The 22,631-nt window shown below is 37.5% G+C and overlaps 2 protein-coding genes across 2 annotated transcripts; one reads left to right on the top strand and one right to left on the bottom strand.

Moving 5' to 3' along the window:
- On the top strand, nt 1–3,318 carry six2b (SIX homeobox 2b). Its single transcript, XM_053639880.1, has 2 exons — nt 1–592; nt 2,208–3,318. Exons 1-2 carry the CDS (start codon nt 30–32, stop codon nt 2,551–2,553), a joined length of 909 nt encoding a protein of 302 aa, XP_053495855.1. The 5' UTR covers nt 1–29; the 3' UTR covers nt 2,554–3,318.
- Nucleotides 3,319–8,442: 5,124 nt separating this feature from the next.
- Nucleotides 8,443–13,599, bottom strand: six3b (SIX homeobox 3b). The gene is made up of 2 exons (XM_053640671.1): nt 12,882–13,599; nt 8,443–12,024 (listed from the first exon to the last, which is right to left on the bottom strand). The coding sequence occupies exons 1-2, from the start codon at nt 13,571–13,573 to the stop codon at nt 11,856–11,858; spliced, it is 861 nt and encodes a 286-aa protein (XP_053496646.1). The 5' UTR covers nt 13,574–13,599; the 3' UTR covers nt 8,443–11,855.
- Between the last annotated feature and the right edge of the window lie 9,032 nt (nt 13,600–22,631).

Below are 22,631 nucleotides of genomic sequence, written 5' to 3'. Positions count from 1 at the left end.
GGAACAGGACACGCGAAGCGCGCACGACCATGGCCGCGGTGCCGCCGACCTTTGGCTTCACGCAGGAACAAGTGGCGTGTGTGTGTGAAGTGCTGCAGCAGGGAGGGAGCATCGAGCGCCTCGGCCGCTTCTTGTGGTCGCTACCCGCCTGCGAGCACCTGCACAAGAACGAGTCCGTGCTCAAGGCCAAGGCCGTGGTGGCTTTCCACCGAGGGAACTTTCGCGAACTCTACAAGGTGCTAGAGAGCCACCAGTTCTCGCCGCACAACCACGGCAAGCTGCAGCAGCTGTGGCTCAAGGCGCACTACATCGAGGCAGAGAAGCTGCGCGGGCGACCGCTCGGCGCCGTGGGCAAGTACCGGGTGCGCAGGAAGTTCCCGCTGCCGCGCACCATCTGGGACGGCGAGGAGACAAGCTACTGTTTCAAGGAGAAAAGTCGTTGCGTACTTAAAGAATGGTACTCCCATAATCCTTATCCCTCACCGAGAGAGAAACGCGAGCTGGCCGAGGCCACAGGGCTCACAACCACGCAGGTCAGCAACTGGTTCAAGAACCGCAGGCAGAGAGACCGCGCCGCTGAGGCCAAGGAGAGGTAACATTCTCTTTAACTTTCAGACTTACTGTCTCTTACAAGCTTTAATAGCTTCCCTATTTTTGTGTTATACTTACATTTCTGTTGATTTCACATATGAAAAGCATTTGTCATATTTCATATTTCTTTCTAAACTATTCAAGATCGTACCATTAAGGTTCTTTAGAGCATGCAATAGATGGATCATTTTGATATCCAAAGCGCACTGGCCGTTTTTTCAAATTATTTTTGTCGGTGCCAAGTGCAACGGAAATATTTTGCATCACAAAACTCTATTGTAATTCGTCAGTTCTATAGCGGGATTTTTTTTTGTTGTTGTTGTTTTTTGTTAAATTCTTTTCAGATTAATTTCAGTTTAATTTCAAAAAGTTCAGATTAAACTTATTAAAGCATTTTAGGGCTGTTTTAGAATCTGCTGGCTGGGTCTTTTGAAGTTACATTCAAGCTTATATTTTTGTCTTATAGCTTAATATATATATGTTTTTTTGTTTCTTAAAAATAATGGGATACAGTAAGTTTATTGTATTTGCGGTTATTTAGGCCTCCAGAGTTCCTCGTGTTGATTTAACACTTGTACTTAGACTTGGACTTGTAAATCTATTTGAACACAAATACACGCGTGAGAAGTTGATTTACTGGAGTTTTTATTGTGTTTATATATATATATATATATATATATATATATATATATATATATATATATATATATATATATAAAATGACACGAACACAACTTCGGACAATTAACCAACTAAACTAGCTTAACACCAACCAGATGCTCTATACAACTTTCAGAAACGTGTTATAATTTAATTTGTTGTAAGTTGGACCCAGGGGAAGTCGGACTGATACACTGATCCCTCTCATTTAGAGATCTAGATCTGCTAAGTCATGCTTTAAACAGATAGTCTCACACTTACAGGATACAGTAAAACAACCAGTCTCAGACACCCATATGATCCCCACTAGCAATACTCACATTTCCTCATCAATTGATTATCATAGCAGGTTTATGAGTGTATTTTTATTTTAAAAGTTAAAAAGGGATTAAACCGATCATCATCATCAGAAGCAGCAGCAGCAACATCACCACCACCACCACCACCACAACAAGAACAACAACAACAACAATAATAATAATAATAATAATAATAATAATAATAATAATAATTATTATTATTATTATTATTATTATTATTATTATTGTTATTATTATTATTATTATTATTATTATTATTATTATTATTGTCGTTGTTATTGTTATTGTTAATATTATTATTATTATTGATGTTGTTATAATAATTATAATAATTATTGTTAGTAGTAGTAGTAGTAGTGGTAGTAGTAGTTCTTGTTGTTTTTGTTGTTGTTGTAATTCTAAGTATAAATAATCATTATAAGTATAACAATAATAAATAATATTTACTAGGCTATTAACATTATTATTTCATATACTCTTACTCCAGGCTGTAATTGAGATTTCTTATTCTATTTAATTCTATTTACATAACAGATTAAATTTAATGGAAGAATTATATACTATTTGAGCAATGAAAACCCCATGGCTGTTTTTGTTTGAACTGCTAACCTAATGAATCAATTATCTGCTCCTCAGGGAAAACGAGGGTGCGAATCAAAATGGGCACAACCCGCTACCATCTCAAATGACCGAGAGCAAATCTCAGTGCGAGAGCTCGGACGACGATAAATCTCCGCCAGGGACCCCAGATCACCTGTCCATGAGTCCTGCTCTGCTCCTACCTACCAGCTCAGGCCTGCCACCACTGCACAGCTTCGCACCCCCGGCCGGACCCAGTGCCTCTGACACACATCATCCTCATCCTCATCTTCATCATCCTCACCCTCATCATCAGCACAGCCACCATGAGCAGCAGCATCTGTCCCTGCACGACAGCCTCCTAAACCCCATGGCAGCCAGCCTGGTGGACCTTGGGTCCTAACAATTTAGATGGTGTCACAGCGCATGAGCAATGTGTTAAAAGACCATTTAACTCCTGAAACCAAAGAAGACAACCATGCGTTCATTTCCCAACTGTTATACAGAAAATACGGTTTGTTGCGGGACTATCTTTACTGAAATGTTATGTGTTGGGACACCGTGTAGTCTTACAAAACCAGTAACCAATTTCCAAAAAAAGACCAAAGAGCGAAGGGCGACTTCCATCTTGTTTGTGTCTTACATGCAAGAAGAGGAGGTACACCTTCAATATCAAGCCTATGTGATACGTCATTATAAATCAGCTGACAGTTTTTGATATATCTTGCTATACATAAAATAATAAAATATACAGCTATTGACTAAAGACAATATTGACTAGAGTTGTCTTTTTGCATTACTGAGATGATACATAGATACACTTAATCTGATATTTGGCTCCTCGCAAGAGTGTGCACAAGGAAGGGGACACTTTTTAAACTTACGAAGAAACACATGAACGTGATCCCCACTGTTATAACCATATAAACCCATTTCCTATTATTTCCCTGATAATTAAATACTATTTAGGTTTATGACCTACTTTAATCATATCATTTATTGCAGCTTATCATTGAGATGTTGAGTTGTGAAAACAACGTGGGAAAAAAATCTTCCTGGCTTCTATAAATCTTGCTGCTTCAGGTAACATTCGTTTAAATGATTTGCAGTACATGGATTTAAAAATTTTTTTGAATATAATAATCAAATTCAAACTATAGAATCTACTTATTTTAATCAGTCTGTATAGAAAAAGAATAAAAACAATAGATCTGTACAATGTGTCGGTATTTATTATAAAGCCACCAAGGCAATGGATATGATTAATTCAAATGTGGCAAGATTACATTTTTCACCTTTCTACCAAGAATATCTAACACACATCATGGGTTGCAACTGGATCCTCTAGAAATACATGAAACTCCAGCTGGACATAAATAAACACTGTAGAAATTCATTCTGCTAAACTATTACAAATTAAGATTCACTATAACATAAACATTGTAAGAGAGTTTGTGGTGACAAAAGGAGCAAAATTGGGTTTCAAAACTGAGTGAACTACATGCTTCAGATTAATTCAGCTGAGTAAAAATCAATTCATTTAAAATCACATGGACTTTTCTAAATGGCTGGGAGATTGATTTCATTTAGACTTGAGGGAGCACTGATGGCAAGTCGTTTATTTAAAAGATGATTAAGTTCTTCCTCTCATTCGGGTAGTGAGTTGTGCAAGATAAAATAGTATGCAAAGAAAGACACGTGTTAGATTTATAATGTAAATTTATAGAGCATAGCAAATTAAACTGTGCTGTGTTTTTACACCCGTAATCTAATTTCATTGTTAAAATCTATTAAGGCGAATTCACTACTGTAATTGTGATTATACTGCCACCTAGTGTTTAAATCGCCCCATCAGAATCATCCATTCTGACTATGATGGGTCATAAAACAAAAGTTTATGTTTGTTTGTTTGTTTGATGGTTTTTCCGTATTTATAATCATGGACAAGTAATACATGAATGTGTTTATATACAATGGTATTTTTAGGGTTGTAATGTCAGTCAAGTTGATGGAGCATCTTTGTAGACTGATGCTCTCAGTCCTGTAATATAACCATTTTCAGTTTCTGAATGTTTCTGGGGCTTTTGCTTTTGTTTACTTTTGGCTTCAAGTGTTTAGTGAAGTTTAGTTAATTAAGGGGGCAATGCATTGGTGCAGCAGGTAGAGTTACTGCCTCACAGCTCAAAGTCCCTTGTTTGACCAGGATACTGATACTGATATTGATACTGATACGGTCTGTGTGGACTTTTGCATTTTCTCCCTCCACGTGTCCATGTGGTTTTTCCTCTGGCTCTCCCACCTACCAAACATGTGGGTGTGAGTATGAGTGTGGGAGTGTATTATGCATGTGCCACTACAGGGTGTTCCATCCAGAGTATATATTTCCCACTATAGCCTCAAATGCAAGCAGATCAGCCAAGACTTATTTGGAGTCCAATGTTTGATTCTTTATTTTAACACTAACAACATGGCTAACAAATAATGGATGTCTATTATTTGTTAGCTATATTTACACAATGTTGACTCTACCTAATTGTCAAAGTTATGTCATGTCATGTCATGTCTGCTTCTTTAGATTTTCACTGGAGATATAAACCAAAGTAGGCAACAAGTATTGTTACTTAACCAAAATCCTTTCTGCCTCAAACTGCATCCAGCTCTTCAATAATGTCATACAGAATGTGTTTTAGGACACAGTAGGACTTAATGTAATCTATCAACATGAGCAAAACTTGTAGCATCATGAGCATCATGTAGCTAAATGTAATAATATTAGTACAGCCAACTTGGACACCTGGAATCACTTTTTGCTTAGCATAATTTGTGATCATTCTGTCATCTAAAGCTATCCTAAAGTCTGTAGACGGAATAATACTAGAAAGCTGGAATTACCTTTGGTATAAAAACAAATATAAATAAGGACAGTCTCTGATCATTTCAAAAATGGTTGAAGCGTTGGTGATGATCTATTTATAATCAAGTAATGCATCATTTAATCAAGGATCAATTAATAAATATTTAATATAATGCATTTGTATTTAGGTGTCAGGTTAAAACTTTGGAATAAATGTTTAATTATTAATAAGAAAACATTATAATTCAAGAGTCCTCATTTACCAATGATTTTTTAAAAACTTATTAATAAATAACTTATCAGACCAGCGGACCTCAACACTAGTTTGAGAAACCCACTGCAATTTCAACAATTTCCCCCTGATCCTTGGTGAGCTGTAACATGCTCTAAGATGAGGTTTAACATCATAGGTAAGAATAATACAGTAAAAGTAGGAAAACGTGGAATGGCACCTAATATAACAGCTAGAATTTTAATTAAGAAAACCATGCAGGCAAAAAGGTATGACTTTTTATAGCATGAAACAAAATTTCAAACAAAAACAAAATGTTTTGGTGTCTATGAATTTTAATAGACTAAGTAGCCTCTCATTGTTATCTAATAAAATGATTAGACCTCTTTTTTTTTTTTTTTCCTAGTGAAGCCTACATAATTAGTGGGCTTGGTAAGAGGAAGTAAACTACTCAGTGTGACTTGGAAGCTTAACAGTAACCAAATTACATGCACATTTATATAAATATGTGTAAACTGAGTAACTGATAAGGCGAGGAATTCAGGCTGACAAAGCTGTAACAGTAAACAACAAGTCCTTTTTTATTTATATTTAAAGAAATATACATAGATAGCTACATTTTACCTTTAGCATTATTTGAAAGGGTACAAACATGTTTGCTGAGCAGGTGTGTACATTCAGTATTCACAGATCTGTGCTACACAAAGGTACTACATCAGACCAGTAGGTGCCAGTATAACATGCTGAAAATGTTTAAAATCTTGCCAGAGAATAATAATCTGTCATACAAACAAGTGCTGTTTGTCAACGAGTTAGCATATGAGATTTACCATGATGGAAATATTGTATGAAATATATGGTGAATTCTGGTACACTATTTGGTCAAACGTATGTGAACATCTGACCATCACACCAATATGTGCTTTTGAACACCCCATTCCAGATTTAGTCCCCCTTTGCTGTTATCGTAACCACCATTCTTCTGGGAAGGTGTTCCAGTTTATTCTAAAGGTGTTCAGTGGGGTTGAGGTCAGGGCTCTGTGCAGGCCACTCGAGTCCTTGCATACCAACTTTGGCAAACCATGTCTTTATGGACCTCACTTTGTGCACAGGGGCATAGTCATGCTAGAACCCTTAGTTCAAAAACATCTCAAAAAAGTTGGGACAGAGGCAACAAAAGGCTGGAAAAGTAAGTGTTACTAAAAAGAAACAGCTGGAGGTTAATTGGCAACAGGTCAGTAACATGATTACATGGTGCATCTCAAAAAAAGAATATTGTGGAAAAGTAATTTTTTTTCCTTAATTTAATTCAAAAAGTGGAACTTTCATATATTCTAGATTCATTGCATGTAAAGTTTCAAGCCACTTTTTATTTCAAGCCAAATAAATTTCAAGCCTTTTTTTGTTATAATCTTGATGATTACGGTTTACAGCTCTTGGAAATCAAAAATCCAGTATCTCAAAATATTAGAATAAAGAATTTATAATACAGAAATGTTGACCTTCTGAAAAGTATGTTAATTTATGCACTCGATACTCAGTCGGGGCTTTAATCCTTTTGCATGAGTTACTGCATGAATGTGGTGTGACATGGAGGCAATCAGCTTGTGGCACTGCTGAGGTGTTCTGGAAGTCCAGGTTGCTTTGATAGCGAGCTTCAGCTCATCTGTATTATTGGGTCTGGTGTCTCTCATAGATTATCTATGGGGTTCAGGTCAGGCGAGTTGGTTGGCCAATCAAGCACAGTAATACCACGATCAGTAAACCAGTTACTAGTAGTTTTGGCACTGTGGGCAGGTTCACAGTGCTGCTGGAAAAGGAAATCAGCATCTCCATAAAGCTTGTCAGCAGTTATCTCCTGGTAGACAACTGCATTGTCTCTCGACTCGAGAAAACACAATGGACCAACACCAGCGGATGACATGGCATCCCAAATCATCACTGACTGTGGAAACTTCACACTGGACTTCAAGCAACTTGGATTCTGTTCCTCTCCACTCTTCCTCCAGACTCTGGGACCTTGATTTCCAAATAAAATGCAAAATTTACTTTCATCTTCCCCATGATTGTAGCTGTGTGTACCGAACCAGACTGAGATTAAAGGCTCAGGAAACCTTTGCAGGTGTTTTGAGTTAATTCGCTGATTAGAGCTCTTCTCAGGCCGACATTTCTGTATTATAAATTCTTTATTGTAACATTTTGATATATTGATATTGGATTTTTGATTTCTATGAGCTGTAACAAAAACAAAAAAGGCTTGAAATATTTCACCATGTGTAATGAAACGAGAATATATGGAAGTTCCACTTTTTGAATTAAATTACAGAAAAAATTTACTTTACTTTCCATGATATTCTAATCTTTTTTTTTTTTTTTTAGATGCACCAATATTACACATATTCCTAATGCATATACTGTATACAAAAGATACAGTGATAATAAAATGAGCATAACATTTGTTCAAATCATGTGCATACAGTTGTAATTTAATAATAATGTTGGTTTGGTAACATGATTTTGTCATTTGGGACAACATGGTTCAGGTTCACTGCTCCATGGAGTAATCAATAAAATACAATAACTGGAGAGAGAAAAAGAGAAAAATAGAGAAAAAGAGAAGGGATAAAATGGAACCATAAATGGCTGTATAAATCAACCAACCAACATCAATCAAATGATGCATTGTTGGATTTTGTGCTTTAAATTGTGTTTTTATGAAACATCCTAAGAAACAGAGTAAAAAAAGGAAATACAGAATGTTACTTAGGCCTACTACTGAGATTTTGCAGAGATTTTTTAAACTGAGTTTTTATAATTTAGATTCATTTAGTTAATATAATAAGATGTCAGTTTTTTTTTTTAAATTCTGCGTTATGCTGCTACTGCAAGAAATTACCCATAAATTATTACATACCTTTCAGTGGTGTTTTTCTATAGGTTTTTTTTCCCTTCATCTGGTTATAATTAATTTAAGAAAATAAATTCTGAACACATTCTAAACCCTGTTATTATTGTTATTGTTGTAAGAAATTAATTATAGAATGTCATTCAGCCCAGCATGTGTAGTCATTTTCAAATAACGTTTTAAACATGCCACTGAGGAGAAAGGTAAACCCCCCCCCCCCCCCCTTATTTATTTATTTATTTATTTATTATTGTTATTTTAACAAAAGGTTTTGGCGAAAGGATAAGCCATACTTCTTTATAATAAATAATCATTTCCCCCCTCACATATAGATGGTCAACACCTTGAGAATTTCAGAAGCGTATCATGTTTTGGGTAATAATGGCAAGAAAGCTAAGAATTTGCTGTTAGACAAACACCTCTGTAGACTCATAACATAGCACAGAGCCTACCAAAGCGTTGGGGTTTGTAAACAGTAATCGCGGTAAAACCTCGTAAAACTAAACAGTAAACACACGCCTTATACTAACTGGCAGCTGGTTGCACTTTCAAATATTCACCACACGATGGCGACAAAACCACGTGATTTAGACCCAATGTTAGACAAGGCCATTGAGAGTTTCTGTAAGGTTATTATCCCATATTCAGATTTAGAGAGTCTTCATAGCCTAAACCTCATTGATTTCACAAAATTTTTTTTTTAAATAAAATAAAATAAAAATAAATAAATAAAAACCACAAACAACAAAAGGATAAATGATCACCGGTCACCAGGAGCTTTTCTTCCTGATCTATGTGTGGTAAAACAATAAATAAATAATAATAATAAAAAAAAAAATTAAAAACCTTCATTAGCCGACCTCAAGACATATTATAGATAAAAAAACAAAACAAAAAGAAATTAGAACTAAAATACAGTGTGCAAATAGTTTAGCGATTTGGTTACACCGTTATAGTGCTTTTTGTTAAGGAGTTGCTGCACAGTCAGAGGAGGACAGACAGGCACTTTTATCTTCTTAAGGTACAAACAATGGAAAATGTATTTCACAGGCCATGAAAATGTATTTCTACATTTACTTATCCAGGTAAGTAAAACTACAAAAGATGTAACCTTCAATTTACCACCCCAGCGACAATACGCCTACTCCAACAAAGATATGCATTAGAGTATATGTATGTGTTTGAATATGCAGTCTATATGTATAACATTTCTATAGAATAAAGTGATGTTATAATCACTGTTTATGTATTCTGACCAGCTGAAATCTACACAGAAATCACAATAATAAGTCCCTTCTTTCATGCAGTCTCAATACAGTTGTTTTTCACATGCAGTACATGTGACAACATTTCCTTATATTTGAACCTGCCCAAGAACAGCAAAGAACAGCAAATAAAAATTTGTCCTTTCTAACACATTTCCATTATTAATAAGCCTACTGATGCTGATTACTGTGTATCGTCCCCGTTAAATAAATAAAGCTACGATTGTTGTTTTATACTCTGGCGGAAAATCACATACATTTTACGTGATCGTATTTTTTTCCACACGTGACTGCAAGTAATATGCGAACACACAGGCGATGAAAACCATTATATGTAAAACATTACATGTAAAAATAAATAAATAAATAAATAAATAAATAAATAAATAAAAATAATAATAATGTCAAACATAACAGGTGTTAAAACAAGTGTCTAAAAAAACACGTGTAAAATCCACGTGAAAGTCGTGATTATTCAAATGTGAAGTTCTTGAAGACTTTTTTCTAAGGAGAATTCAATTTTTACATTCTCCCAATTGTAGAAAATCCACCGAATGAATGTATAGTATAGTCTGGTTTTGTTAGACGAAGACCACTGATTAAAATCATAGATCACAGAACTATAGTAGCATATATTAGTAAAGGGAATTAAAAAAAACAAACAAAAAAACATAAGATTCGTTTTCCCATTAGCATACTGCTCAATCTCTAGGCGATTCAGAGTAAGCTAATGTGTTGGAGAGTTAGCTGTGAGTCAAAAACCCTACTTGAATTTACTCAGAGGTGAGACCCGTTTTGTGTTGGTGCATGCTGGGCAGTGAATGCAGGTCAAGGGGAACTGCCGCGTGAATAAACACTAATGGGAAGTTGTGTTCAAAAGGGGAAACAGGACTGAAAAACCATGCACAGAATAATAGACACAGCTCTCCTGTACGAAAGGCGATGAGAAATATTCAAGACCTTTCTCTTTTCACTGAGCCTTTGGTGATGTGATGTGAGGGGGGGAGGGGGGGGGATAGCCTGATGTGATACAAACTGCTATTTATTTTTTTTCCTATAACTGACACATTACTGACAACCGAATTTAGATGTATTAATAAAACCCTTAGATGTATCAATAAAAACCATAAAATTGTCATCTCTCTCGATGAACTCCGAATGCACAGATGTGACGCTGTAACTAGTTAAAGTTTGAGATCATTATTTCTAAAATGCCAGTTTAATGAAAAATATGACAGAACTTATCTCTCTGGTTTAGTGGAGAACATTTGTAGGTCAAAGCAAAGCTGTTTAGTTGAACGATTCCACCCGCAAAAATCTTGCACAATTTGCGCATTTAATTAATAACCTCACAGAAGCCTATAATTAAAAACAAACCCCGTAATAATAACCCATAATACCTACAACAACAACAACAACAACAATAATAATAATAATAACAACAACAACAACAACAACAACAGGCTACCGCTTATATGTTGGATTATAACAGAAATATATTGATTTCAAGTTTTGATAAATTTCAACATCATTAACCGGACCTTACGCAAAATTCACAGGAATTATAATATTATAATATAAGAATATATCTAACGATATAAAAGGCTATAACTATGATTTCATTTTTTTTTCTTTATTTATTTTATTAAACTGAATTTTTTTTTGTTTTAATTCTGAACAATCCATAAGCGACTATCGCACTGTATAAACTTGAGGATATTGTGTTTTGGGGAAATCTGACCATTCAATACAACCACAAACAAATAGGCTATAGTTATAATATTAAATTATATTTATTTGCATAAAAGTGACCCATAACACTGCGTTTTCAGAGCCATTAACCCATTTACAGTATAAAAATGAACAAATGAGCAGATATTAAAAATCTCAAAGCACTTTACAGACACTTTTAAGGACACAAAATAAGGAAAGATGCTTTAGGATGGCGTAACTGCATTATCATACAAGCATATCTAGTACAGCCTAGACCAAAGAGAGAAAAAAAAACGCATCATACACTGATAATTCAATATATAAAATCTCGAGATAAACGCAAACTTTGAACATCTGCTGTCAAGCCAGAGAAGACGGCTTAAAGGTGCTTTTGACTTCCACGATTGTCTGATAAATACAAAACTCAAACAGTCCGCTTTGCGGGGGGTACAGGAGCAGAAAAGAGGTAAAATGGCGTCTCTATACAATTCATCCTCCTAGTGCTTTTCCATAACCGTCCAGAAATATTCACAAATGACCATGCAAAAGGGAGATGAGAGAAAGAGCGTGTTTGTCCACTGAAGCGCTTGGAAAAACTGCATGCTTTTCTCCATTTGAGGAACAACGGCAAAGGCCAAAATGGCCGCTACCCACGCTGTCAGTTTTCAGTTTATTATTATTCTTTTGATTCGTTTATTTTCAGGTCCAAATTTCCATGTTTTCAAACGCCTGTGTGTCATACGTCGAAGTCCGAGTCGCTGTCGGTGACGGAGAGCACAGTGCCGGGATCGGGCCGCTCGCCACTGCACACGCTCGCGCTGCTGGGAGAGGCGGAGGCGCGCTGCGCGCACCCGGGACCCGAGACCGAGCGGAGAGCGCTCTGAGCCAGGGCATGCTGCTGCAGCCTGCAACAAACATACAGGAATTCAGATTAATTCATATACACCGACACATCATTATTCACAGTTAGATTACCATAGTTCACATATAGCATATTATAATATCCACGTTATACTCTGACTACAACCGAGCACATTTTAGTGTGCAAATTCAATTACTAACAACATTATTCGTTTATTAAACAAACATTCGCCAGTTCTTATTTGTTTATTTGACGCTGAACAGGCCAGATTTACAAACTGCAGTTCCGTGAAGCACACCACACACTTTATACACTAGAGGAGAAAATATTAACACATATTGACCTTATTGGATCTTAGCGGGATTAAAACTAGAAACTGATGATGTCTGAAATGAGGAGCTGTACCCATGGATAAGGAATTATTACACAACACAATAATTTGCACAATTACATTAATTTTTTAAAACAGTTTTCTAATGTACTATAAATATGGGTAGAACATATTACTACTACTACTACTACTACTACTACTACTACTAATAATAATAATAATAATGAGCCTAATTACCTTTGCAGATTGATTTATTTTAATATATTTTTATATTCAAAACTTTCGATTTACCAAAAGCCATTTTACAACCTTTAAACAGGTTCACTAAATTAATCACAAACACCATCCACATGATGATTATTGTTAAAGACATGAAGTGCAATCTTATTAACATATAAATAAGTTTCCTAAATATTTAAACACTTAATTTAAGCGTCATCAGGAAAACAAATCGGGTGGATAAATTGCGATTTTTAACGGAATTTATCCTTCTTATCTTTTGGTAATACTTATTTTATTTTATTTTATTTACATATTTTAAAAGTATTTCTCAATAGTGGAGTACTGACCTATTCTTGGCGGCGGCGGCTCTGTCTCGTTGCCGTCGGTTTTTAAACCAGTTGCCCACCTGGGTGGGGGTGAGTCCGGTGGCCTGCGCCAGCTCGCGCTTCTTGCTCGGGTTAGGGTACGGATCCTGCAGGTACCACTCCCGCAGAAGGCCGCGCGTCCGCTCCTTAAAGCAGTGCGTCTTCTGCTCGCCATCCCAAATGGTACGTGGCAGTGGAAACTTCTTGCGCACACGGTACTTATCGACGGGTCCGAGTGGGCGTCCGCGCAACTTCTCGGCCTCCTGGTAGTGGGCTTCGAGCCACATGGCTTGTAGCTTGCCGTGCGATTCCTTGGTGAACTTGTGATTCTCCAAGATGTGGTAGAGCTCACGAAAGCTGCCCGTGTGGTAGGCGACCACGGCGCGTGCTCGCTGGATAGCTTCATGCTTGTTGATAGCGTCGCATGCGCCTGGCGCCACCGGCAGCGACCAAAGGAAACGGCCGAGGCGCTCGATGTCACCCGTCTCCTCCAGGGTTTCACACACGCTGGCCACCTGCTCGGCCGTGAAGCTCAGCGTGGGCAGCTGGAACATGGCCGGATCGTCCGGGGACCTTGGGCGAGGGAGGCTGGCCGCTAGGAGCAGAGGGCGATCCACGAAGTTCGGGAGGAACAGGTGAGAGGGGTAAAGCTCTAAAGGAGACCTGAAAACCATGGAGTGACCGGCCGGAGACAAACGAACAAGAAAGAAAGAAAAAGATGCGAGGTTAACAACTCGCCGTTTCCGCAGTTTTCGCAGTTCTACCGCTCGGCCGCGAAAAGTCTGTAATGTCTACCCTTAATCAGACTGAAGTGTAACGTTGAAACATTTTGTTTCGCTTTTCTATTGGTCTTCTTGGTGTCGTGCTGTAGTTGTCATGGCAGCCCCTGCCAATCACTGTCAAGCAGTGCCAGTCATTAGCCTCCACAGCTTTTGGCTCCTCTCGACGCGCCAATCAGAAGCCGCCGCTCTTCCGTTTAGGCGCCGCGCAGCACAACAGCGCAGGAGGAGCGGCTCTGTATTATTTTAGTATCACATTGGTGAAGAAAGCGAAGCGATGTACTTCAAGGCGTCTGGTGAAGACTGAAAGGTTGTTTGAACCAAGAGTAAAATAAATTGTGGTGTTAGCTGAGATACTGGGGATATAGTTAAGGTAAAATATCCTAGGCTATATCATCTCAAAACCATCTTAAAGTTTTCAAATACTGACCAGATTGCAAAAACATGAATAATTTATTTACAGGCGTTGTTATTGTTGTTCAGAAAACCATAATCCCGCATTATTATTATTTTGCAGTTTAACACCCAGAAATCCTACTTTACACACATCTCTAATAAACCAAAACCCTCGAAGACACCATTTGAAAATTCATTCCGTAAATGAGGCGATAACTACCTAAATATAAATGTAAATAAAAGTTATCAAGGAGGAAGACAAGATCGGATTGCCAAGTCTGAGTCAAATTGCATTCTTTTACATGGCCTTTTTGTTTGCACAAAGCGTGTAATTAATGCTACAAACAAGTGAATTCACTTGGCCTAATTGTCTGTTTATCCTGAGGCTTAGCGCCTAATGGCCTTCTCCCCAATCGGAGACGCCTCTCACGGCCAAAGCAACGTCACTATAACAAATTAACCATTCGTATTTACTCTTATAGGGGAAATGAAACGTCGCACGAATTGGTAAAATAATTTCCCGTTAAATAAAAATGGAATGTGTAAAAGAGTTGCATGGCTAATGTGAGATTTAAAGTATTTTAATATGCACAGGTGTTGACATGATAATCGCTGTAAACAGAAGCACTAATCTTGCACCCCGTAGGTAAGTAATGAGGCTGCTTTTGTCTATCAGGATTAGTTAACTCGGAGAATGTCCTGTTTATTGCGAGCCCTGGCCTCTGTTTACGTTCGGAAAACGCGTATGGAGGGGACACAAATACACAAATATTTGAGTAAGAACCTTCCGACACCAACTGTCTAACTAACTAAATCAATAAATATAATCGGTGATAACTATGAGGCTTTATACGGTCAGTATTAATAATGCTACATATAATCAGTATTGCAGCCTATATATATATATATATATATATATATATATATATATATATATATATATATATGCATACATATGTAAATAATTTCTCCCATGATTTCCTGTATTGAAAACACTAATTATTTACACTGCAAAATGAATCATGATCATAACAGTTTAACTGTGGTAGGAAATTAAACATGGAGATAAAAACAGTGAGAGTATTTGGGTACCCAAGAGAACTAAGGGAAATGGCTACACATAGCTACAGGAAAAAACAAACCGCCCCCTAAAAAAAAAATAAAATAAAATAATTAAAATATTTTAATGATGTTAATATCCGAAATTGTATTTAAAAATATAATAATAATAATAATAATAATAATAATAATAATAATAATAATAATTATTATTATTATTTTATTATTATTATTCATAACAAAATTAAACGACTGAGCTCATAATGTTTGCTTTAATTCCATGTAAAACAGCTCTAGTAATGCACCTTGTACGTTAAGAGTTAATCCTTTATTAGGTGAGAGGAGAATTTCAGAAGTGAACCCAGTGAACGGACCTCCGCACACGAATGAGTTGCAACTGTCGGAGAGACTCTTCTTGGGGCGCAGTTTGCTTTTCTAGCTCAATGAAAAGGACATGAAAACGCGACACACACACGCACACATACGCGCACACGCGCGCTCACGCACCGTGCAACAGGTCGCTCTCGCCTCCGAATTGCTCTGCGTCTCTCTCACAGGTAAGCAACCATTCCAACATCAACCGGGCGCAGAACAGCATTTCACTGTACAATGCACAATTGTAACTGAAATTTTACAATGAAAGATATTTTATACAATTTATGTGCTGATATTATACATGTTATTGTCTGTAATTTTGTTACTTCATTTAGAGCATGACCATGTCTCAACTATCTATTAATTTAATGTAGCCAATGTTATATAAATAGCTATAATAATAATAATAATAATAATAATAATAAATATAATAATAATTCCTGTCTATAAACTATTATTTATACTACATTATTTTCATTAATGGGTGTTGTGCTACAAAAACATTGTTACTTTAAGTAATAGAACAATCTAAAACCACAAACCAAATGAAATGCAGTCTCAAGAGTCCTACATGTGAATATATTTATATTTTATTATGTAGACTATACAAAGAACAAAAGCAACTGTTCATTTTAGAAACCTGCTGTATATAATATAAGTATGGTGCATTAGTTATCAATACTAGAGCAGATGTGGAGATGCCTGAGATCACAGAATTTGTCAGAATAATATTTTCGTGTGATCAGTTAAGCTGGACGGAAAGAACGTCACCTGACCACTGAATGAATGAAACATTTATGCGTAGCACTAATAGTCTCTAAAGCCACCAACCCCGACTCATAAGCTCATTTCTAAAATATTTATAATGTGTATTTATAATAACTTCATTAGCTAATCAAACAATGAGCTATTTCTCTCCCAAGATGTAATTTATTTTTTATATCTTTATGCAGACAGCTCGGCGAGATGATTTTCAAATTTTATCCCTGGCTGTTGTATATTTTAATTGTACTAACAGTGAAATAACCACTTTTCAATGCATGGTTAAACATACAAAAAAAAAAAAAATGATTTAGTCCTCATGATTTCAAATCCATGTTCCTGATTTTACAGATTATGAATACAAACATACAGTTTGCAAACCATCTGCTTCAAGGCCAAGGTGATTTGGACAGAATCATATGAAACCCAATTTTAAGCAGTTCCTGAAGCAGTCAACCCTGTAAGCACTACAGCAGGAGTTGGATAAAAATGATATTGAATTAAATATCCTTTGTCAAGTACACTCCATTATACGACTGTCCATGTCAGAAGCCGTGACTGTGAAAATCACACAATTTGGCACAAACCTGTCCAGCAAGGTTGGTACAAAATTAACATGTGGTCTTTAAAATGCTCTTTCTTTCTTTTTGAAGTGAATTTTTCCACAACACTGGCTTCTAAAGCAGATATTATCATGGAGATAGTATCTCACTTATAATGTGTAAAGCTGTCTGTGCTTCTTTGTGGAAGTTTCAGGTGTCTGTATTGCACATTCATGCGTTGTAACCACTCCCATCTTGTTTCTCAGTCGGTGCTCAGAAATCTGTACTTCCTTCTCTTTTCATCACTTCTCACTCCTTTCATTTCCTTCATAACTCAGTGCAGTAACCATCTGTAATCCACTTTGACCTCCATGTACAATTTATAAATACCACTGTTAACAAAACTTTTCAGATGTTCTTAATCAGTATCCAAGTTGTTTAAAAAGGTGATCCTTCACTGCTATATGGAATTACACAGAGGTAACACTGACTTCACCTTTGACCGAGCGTTATTTCCTGACTAGAAACTACTGTTATAAACTGCATTTTCTTCACGCTTTGGAATTTACGAAGTCAGACTAAAACGTTTTTCAACCATCGTGCCCGTGTTTCCTCAAGGTCATCTAAAGCGATATCCAAGGTCTAATTCTGAGCACAAATCTTCACTGTAATTTGCTTTGCCTGTGAAATTGTCAATCATTCCTTGGATTTCTGGGAGTGATGAACTGTGATTGTCAACCTTTCATCCTTTTATAATGCAGATGGGACCAAGCGTTTCTGCAAGAGAAAAGACAGAAAAACACTAGCCTCAGCCACAGAAAGAGGAGAGGAGTGAATTGGCACAGACTTTCAATACTGAATCACAGAACAATTGTGCTATGCATGTGGAATGCTAGCACAAGGGCTAATTGAGGATTTTGAAAGACCTCGGACCATAGGCATACAGCAAAGAGCAGGAGATAGAGGTGACAAATTAAAACAGCTTTATTGGGTGAGAGATGCTCTAAATCATTAAACATAAAAAAAAAACCCACATACACACCTACAAACCATCTTAGTGCACAATGTGTGAAGAAAAAATTGACCAATGAAACGACTGGAAAAAATCCCATAATCACTGAGATAGGTATGCTGATGCTTAAATCATTAATGCCAATTAAGTGCAGTGGCAGATGCCATGTTATAAAAAGGTCTAAATCCACAAATAATGTGATAAGTAATGAGATTGTTGGACAATAAATAATGCTGGACAAAAATGCCCCACAACAGAGAGAAAGAGACCCAAGATATTTTTCCACATGATTTTATGACCACATTTCCTTATAACCAATTGCATGCAACTCATTGATTTGGTTCTTTTATCAAAGAGTGCAAATGGAGGCAATGTATGACAAATGCTATTAGACATCAGGTCAAACACAATGTTTTGCCCTTCAACATGCTTTCAACATGCGGTGCAAGTGTTTCATTCAGGAGAGGCTTCACCGACCAGGAGGGTGCTACAATGTAGGCTCTGAAAACGAGCATGCTTTGGCTGAAGGTCACATTCCCCTTTTCACTCACTATTCTATTCTTCCATTATTCCATTCCTGATAGCAAACAGGAAAGGCCTAGGTCACAAATCGAGGCATGTAATTAATTAATGTTTCAACTGAGAAAAGCACCAAGCACTTAATTACAGGTTTGAGGTTATTAAGTGAAATCTGGAAAAACAAAAACGCTCAACAGTTCAAACAGCTCAAAGTCAGACTCAACAGGCGAACATGCAGCAGCAGTTGCCTGCATTTCTTTAAGTGTGCCACTCCCACCTACTGGTACAGTCTATTTCTCAGTTTCACTCTCACTCTTTCAATTCAATGTAACGGTCACATCCTGTTCAGCGTTTAGCATGAGTAGATCTTTATTACACTAAAAAACTCGAATCATTTGTGGTTAGTGCATTGCATCCTTCTTAATACTTCTTTCCCTTTCAACAGCCAGATATTGAGCTCCAGTTGAAGTTTCAGTGCAGAAGATAAAATGTTATCATATGATTTATTAAGTAGATCATTTTTAAGTAGTCAGACCCCTTTGAGTTGATGCATTAATTCAAGTGTAAAAATACCTACCTGTATATCTGATTCCAGCTCAGTATCATATCTTTATCACTGCAAGCTCCTGGAGATTCTCTATGGGTGGGTGTGGGGCAATTGGGCGGGGGGATTGGGGTTTAGAAATGAAATGTTAATAGCATATGACGGACAGGAGGGAATAGTGCTGGGAAACCAAAGATTGGTGCAACATGGAAATGCACTCATCAAACAAGCTGATTTTGGAAAGCTGAAGACAGGCCCACCCTGATAACACACTCCTGGTCTCATTAAAAAGTGATGGATCACGACTGTATGCTCATTCTCTAGCAGCCTGTCCCTCTTTCTGAGGATGACGGGACAGAAAGAATAAACCATACTAGGATCTTTAGATTATTGCCTTGAAGGAAGCAACACCAAAGGACACAATCTGAAGGTCTGTTGAACTCACAAATTATCATAGCAAAATAATCGACTCCATCTATGACCCATAAAGGTCATTAGTCCTGAACTTGACAACATCCTCATTAAGTGTGATTAAAATTATGGTGTGCAGTTGAGTGCAAAGGTTTGCATAGCCGATGCATACAGAATGAGGAAGACAAAGAAATTTAATTTATACCAGGTAGGGTTTCACAGATCTGCATTTATTATTGCAAGGTCAATTAGTGTATGTTTCAATATTAATACCAAAACAATTAATTCACATCACCCCAGCTGATTGTGATATACTGTAAATATTTTCTTTATCTTGCATATGCACCATTTTCCCTCATCACTGTTTCCAAACACTTGTAATGATTTTGCCTTATGTTTTGGATTGGCAGAGGATATGACCACACTTCATTTTTCATCTGTTTTATTGAAGTTATATTTAAAATCCAGGGACATATCCTTTTCATCCAAAAGCCACAGGGGATGCAAACTGCTGCACTCAAGTGTATATAGAAATCTACCATTTCTCAGTGAGTAAACCAGGCAGAGAACACCATGGGCTCACAAATACAGTGTGGGTGGATTTTCATACATTCATCTATATGGAATATAGTATGTTAACAAATTAAATATGAAAAGCAACCCAATGATTTATACAAAAGCCTATCAATCAACATCTCATTGCATTTCCATGCTTATTTCATGTTCGATACTTGTCAGATTTGTCAGCTCTATTGTCCCTGAATCTGTAGTTTTGACTCACTTCAAGTCACAGCTGCAGAAGGTCAAATCAACACAAACAGAATGTATGTCAAGACAAACAAGTACTGACATTCTTGGGATGCAAACAATGCCTTAGATACAGCTAGTGTTGTAACAGCATTAATAGACTATTATAATATTATAATGGAGGGCCTAACAGCTCTGCAGGCAGGACTCCTGATAAAAGCTTCTGATTGAAGCTGGGTTGGAATGTGACTTGTGGCAGTTTGATACATATTCAGGGCCACAGAGATCCTGTCATCTTCCCCCATGGGGGGATTAACCCTGCAGAACACAACACCATGTGTCACTTTCCATAAGATGCACTGCTCTGCTCCTATTGTGCACTGAGTCAAGGGGAGGCATGATGGGTACACCTAAGAGATGAGAGGTTAAGGTTAATAAGGGGTCCAAAGAGTACAAAACAAGCAGTTTGTCCAGTTAAACTACATCCTTGTTAGCCTCGAGAGCCTAGTAAGGAAATAAGCAAAACAAAAAACATAAAAGGTATCTGGGCGTGCAGCTGCTCTCATGTCTGTGACAGATCTGTAGGCCATTATGGCTCATTTAGGTCTTGAGAATCCAAACAGATCAAGAAAACTAATCAACAGCACAATATAGCTATGCATATGCAACCTTTTCTCATAAGCTGTCAGCTGGGAATCTCTAAGAGGGCACGGGAAAAGGCACCAGAAGCACTGCCTCCAGCCACAGCAGCAGGCCAGCGAAGGAGAGAGGCCAATCCATGAAAAATTCATCAGGCCACTGGGTGATGGGGGATGCAGCAGGGTTGGTTGAGCAAAGGGCTTTAATTTACCTGGATGGGAGAGTGGGCGCATCCCGTGCTCTAGCACCACAGTAATTAAAGGGACAAGGCCTGCGGAAATTGGCTTGGACCCCGCTGCAGCGCGCCATCAGCCCCGCCTGTCCGCTCTCATCTCTGGTCTATTCCAAAATCAATTATCTCCAGAAAACAGCTGTAAGGCCCTCACTCCAGCCTCTCGCTCCTGAAGTGAGGAACACATTTGAAAATCATTACCACATGAAGCGAAAGACCCTTTGCATCTTTAACAGTGTGATTTTGAATAAACCATGTTTTTTTTTTTAAGCCTGATGACAATTTTACCCCCTTTCAGCCTCCTGGTATGAAAGCCAAACAGAGTGGCTTGATTGAGTTATTTATGAGGGAACAACAAAACAAGGCAGGAGGTGAAGGAGGAAGGGTGATTGTAAATTGTCAGCCCTGATGTTTACAATGAACGTGGTGGAACTCACTTTGTCAGTTTGTTCACAGGCAGGTTTTTTTTCTTTAATACCATATTAACAGTAAAAAAGTTTTAGAATGACCTTCTCATGGCTTTCATCCTCACATTGTATAGCACACACTGAGTTTCAGTTATAAGGGGATGGTTTTCTTCCTTTTTTTTTTGGAAAGCATGGATTTGTGCCATACTAAACTTCACTCTGCCATGTCTTTGGTATTTTATACAAATATAGATGACACAAAAAAGGACCTGAAATAAAATAATATCTGCCTTCGTTAAGTTGAGAGAGAAAGCGACATTAGATTAATATTTCTATTAATCACTAAACTGGATGAAAAGTCCACAAGCTCAGTTAGAAACGTTAGCTGCTGGACAGGGAAAGGGGTGTGTGGTGTCAGAGATTGACTCATCATGTCTGACTATTCCAGGACAAAGAGACGATAACAGGCAACTCACCAGGGAGCTGTCTTGTCTTGCTATTCACAGTCCATTGCACCCTCTGTACTCCAGAGCTGGTCAGAAATCGAGAGAAAACGAGAATCACTGAATCACAGGAGGAATCACAAAGTGGTTATGGGGAAATCTGTCCAAGATGAGTTCTTATGGAGAGGGACTAGGTGAAAGTACGGATAAATATTATCAAAGAGAGCTAACAAGTTAACTGCTTCACCTTAGGTAAATTCACCCAAGGTGTGGACAGTGTATGGCTCACTATAATAACTGATTGGGTGATGGGTGCCTCATATTAATCTGGAAGATGCAATGTGAAGTGTGTTAGTGCTACACATCAGTTCTTATGAGGATACTTCAGCCATCCCAGACAGATGTGGAATATATGAGTGAGAAATGAAAGCTGACTTGAAATCAGATGAGTCAGTCTGTGGTAATGCCTCTTTAAACAATGAGCAACATAAAAAAAACCCTACATAAACAGTAAATATTCAGGCCCTCTTCTTTCTACAGGACTGAGCAGTAATTCATGACTGCGTGAAGCCCGTTCTTATCCAGCCAGCGTAAACATATCAGCACTTAACGCCTCACAGCTGAAGCAAATAAGCCGCTGAATCAATTAGTCCTGAATGAGGCTGCTTTAGTAATGCTAATGGTGCGCTCCGACCACTGTGTTATCTGTACTGCTGGAGGAGTAAGCAAAAGCTACAGCCAGCAGGTGCCCAAGGGCTGGAGGTAGTAAGAGAACACACACAAACACACTGATTACCCAGACAAGACAAATGGGATGTTATTGCAAGTTTACCAGAGTCAAAAACCTCAGGCCACTGTCTGACTT

Source organism: Ictalurus furcatus, chromosome 13, assembly GCF_023375685.1.
Source record: "Ictalurus furcatus strain D&B chromosome 13, Billie_1.0, whole genome shotgun sequence".
Taxonomy (NCBI): Eukaryota; Metazoa; Chordata; class Actinopteri; order Siluriformes; family Ictaluridae; genus Ictalurus; species Ictalurus furcatus.
This window is presented reverse-complemented; position numbering and strand designations above follow the sequence as displayed.

Bases quoted from the DNA above. Each gene is read 5' to 3' on its own strand.
- six2b (XM_053639880.1), top strand. From the start codon at position 30: ATGGCCGCGGTGCCGCCGACCTTTGGCTTCACGCAGGAACAAGTGGCG. The intron at 593-2,207 runs GTAACATTCTCT...TCTGCTCCTCAG, and splicing joins GCCGCTGAGGCCAAGGAGAG to GGAAAACGAGGGTGCGAATC.
- six3b (XM_053640671.1), bottom strand. From the start codon at position 13,573: ATGGTTTTCAGGTCTCCTTTAGAGCTTTACCCCTCTCACCTGTTCCTC. The intron at 12,025-12,881 runs GTCAGTACTCCA...TGTTTGTTGCAG, and splicing joins GCCGCCGCCGCCAAGAATAG to GCTGCAGCAGCATGCCCTGG.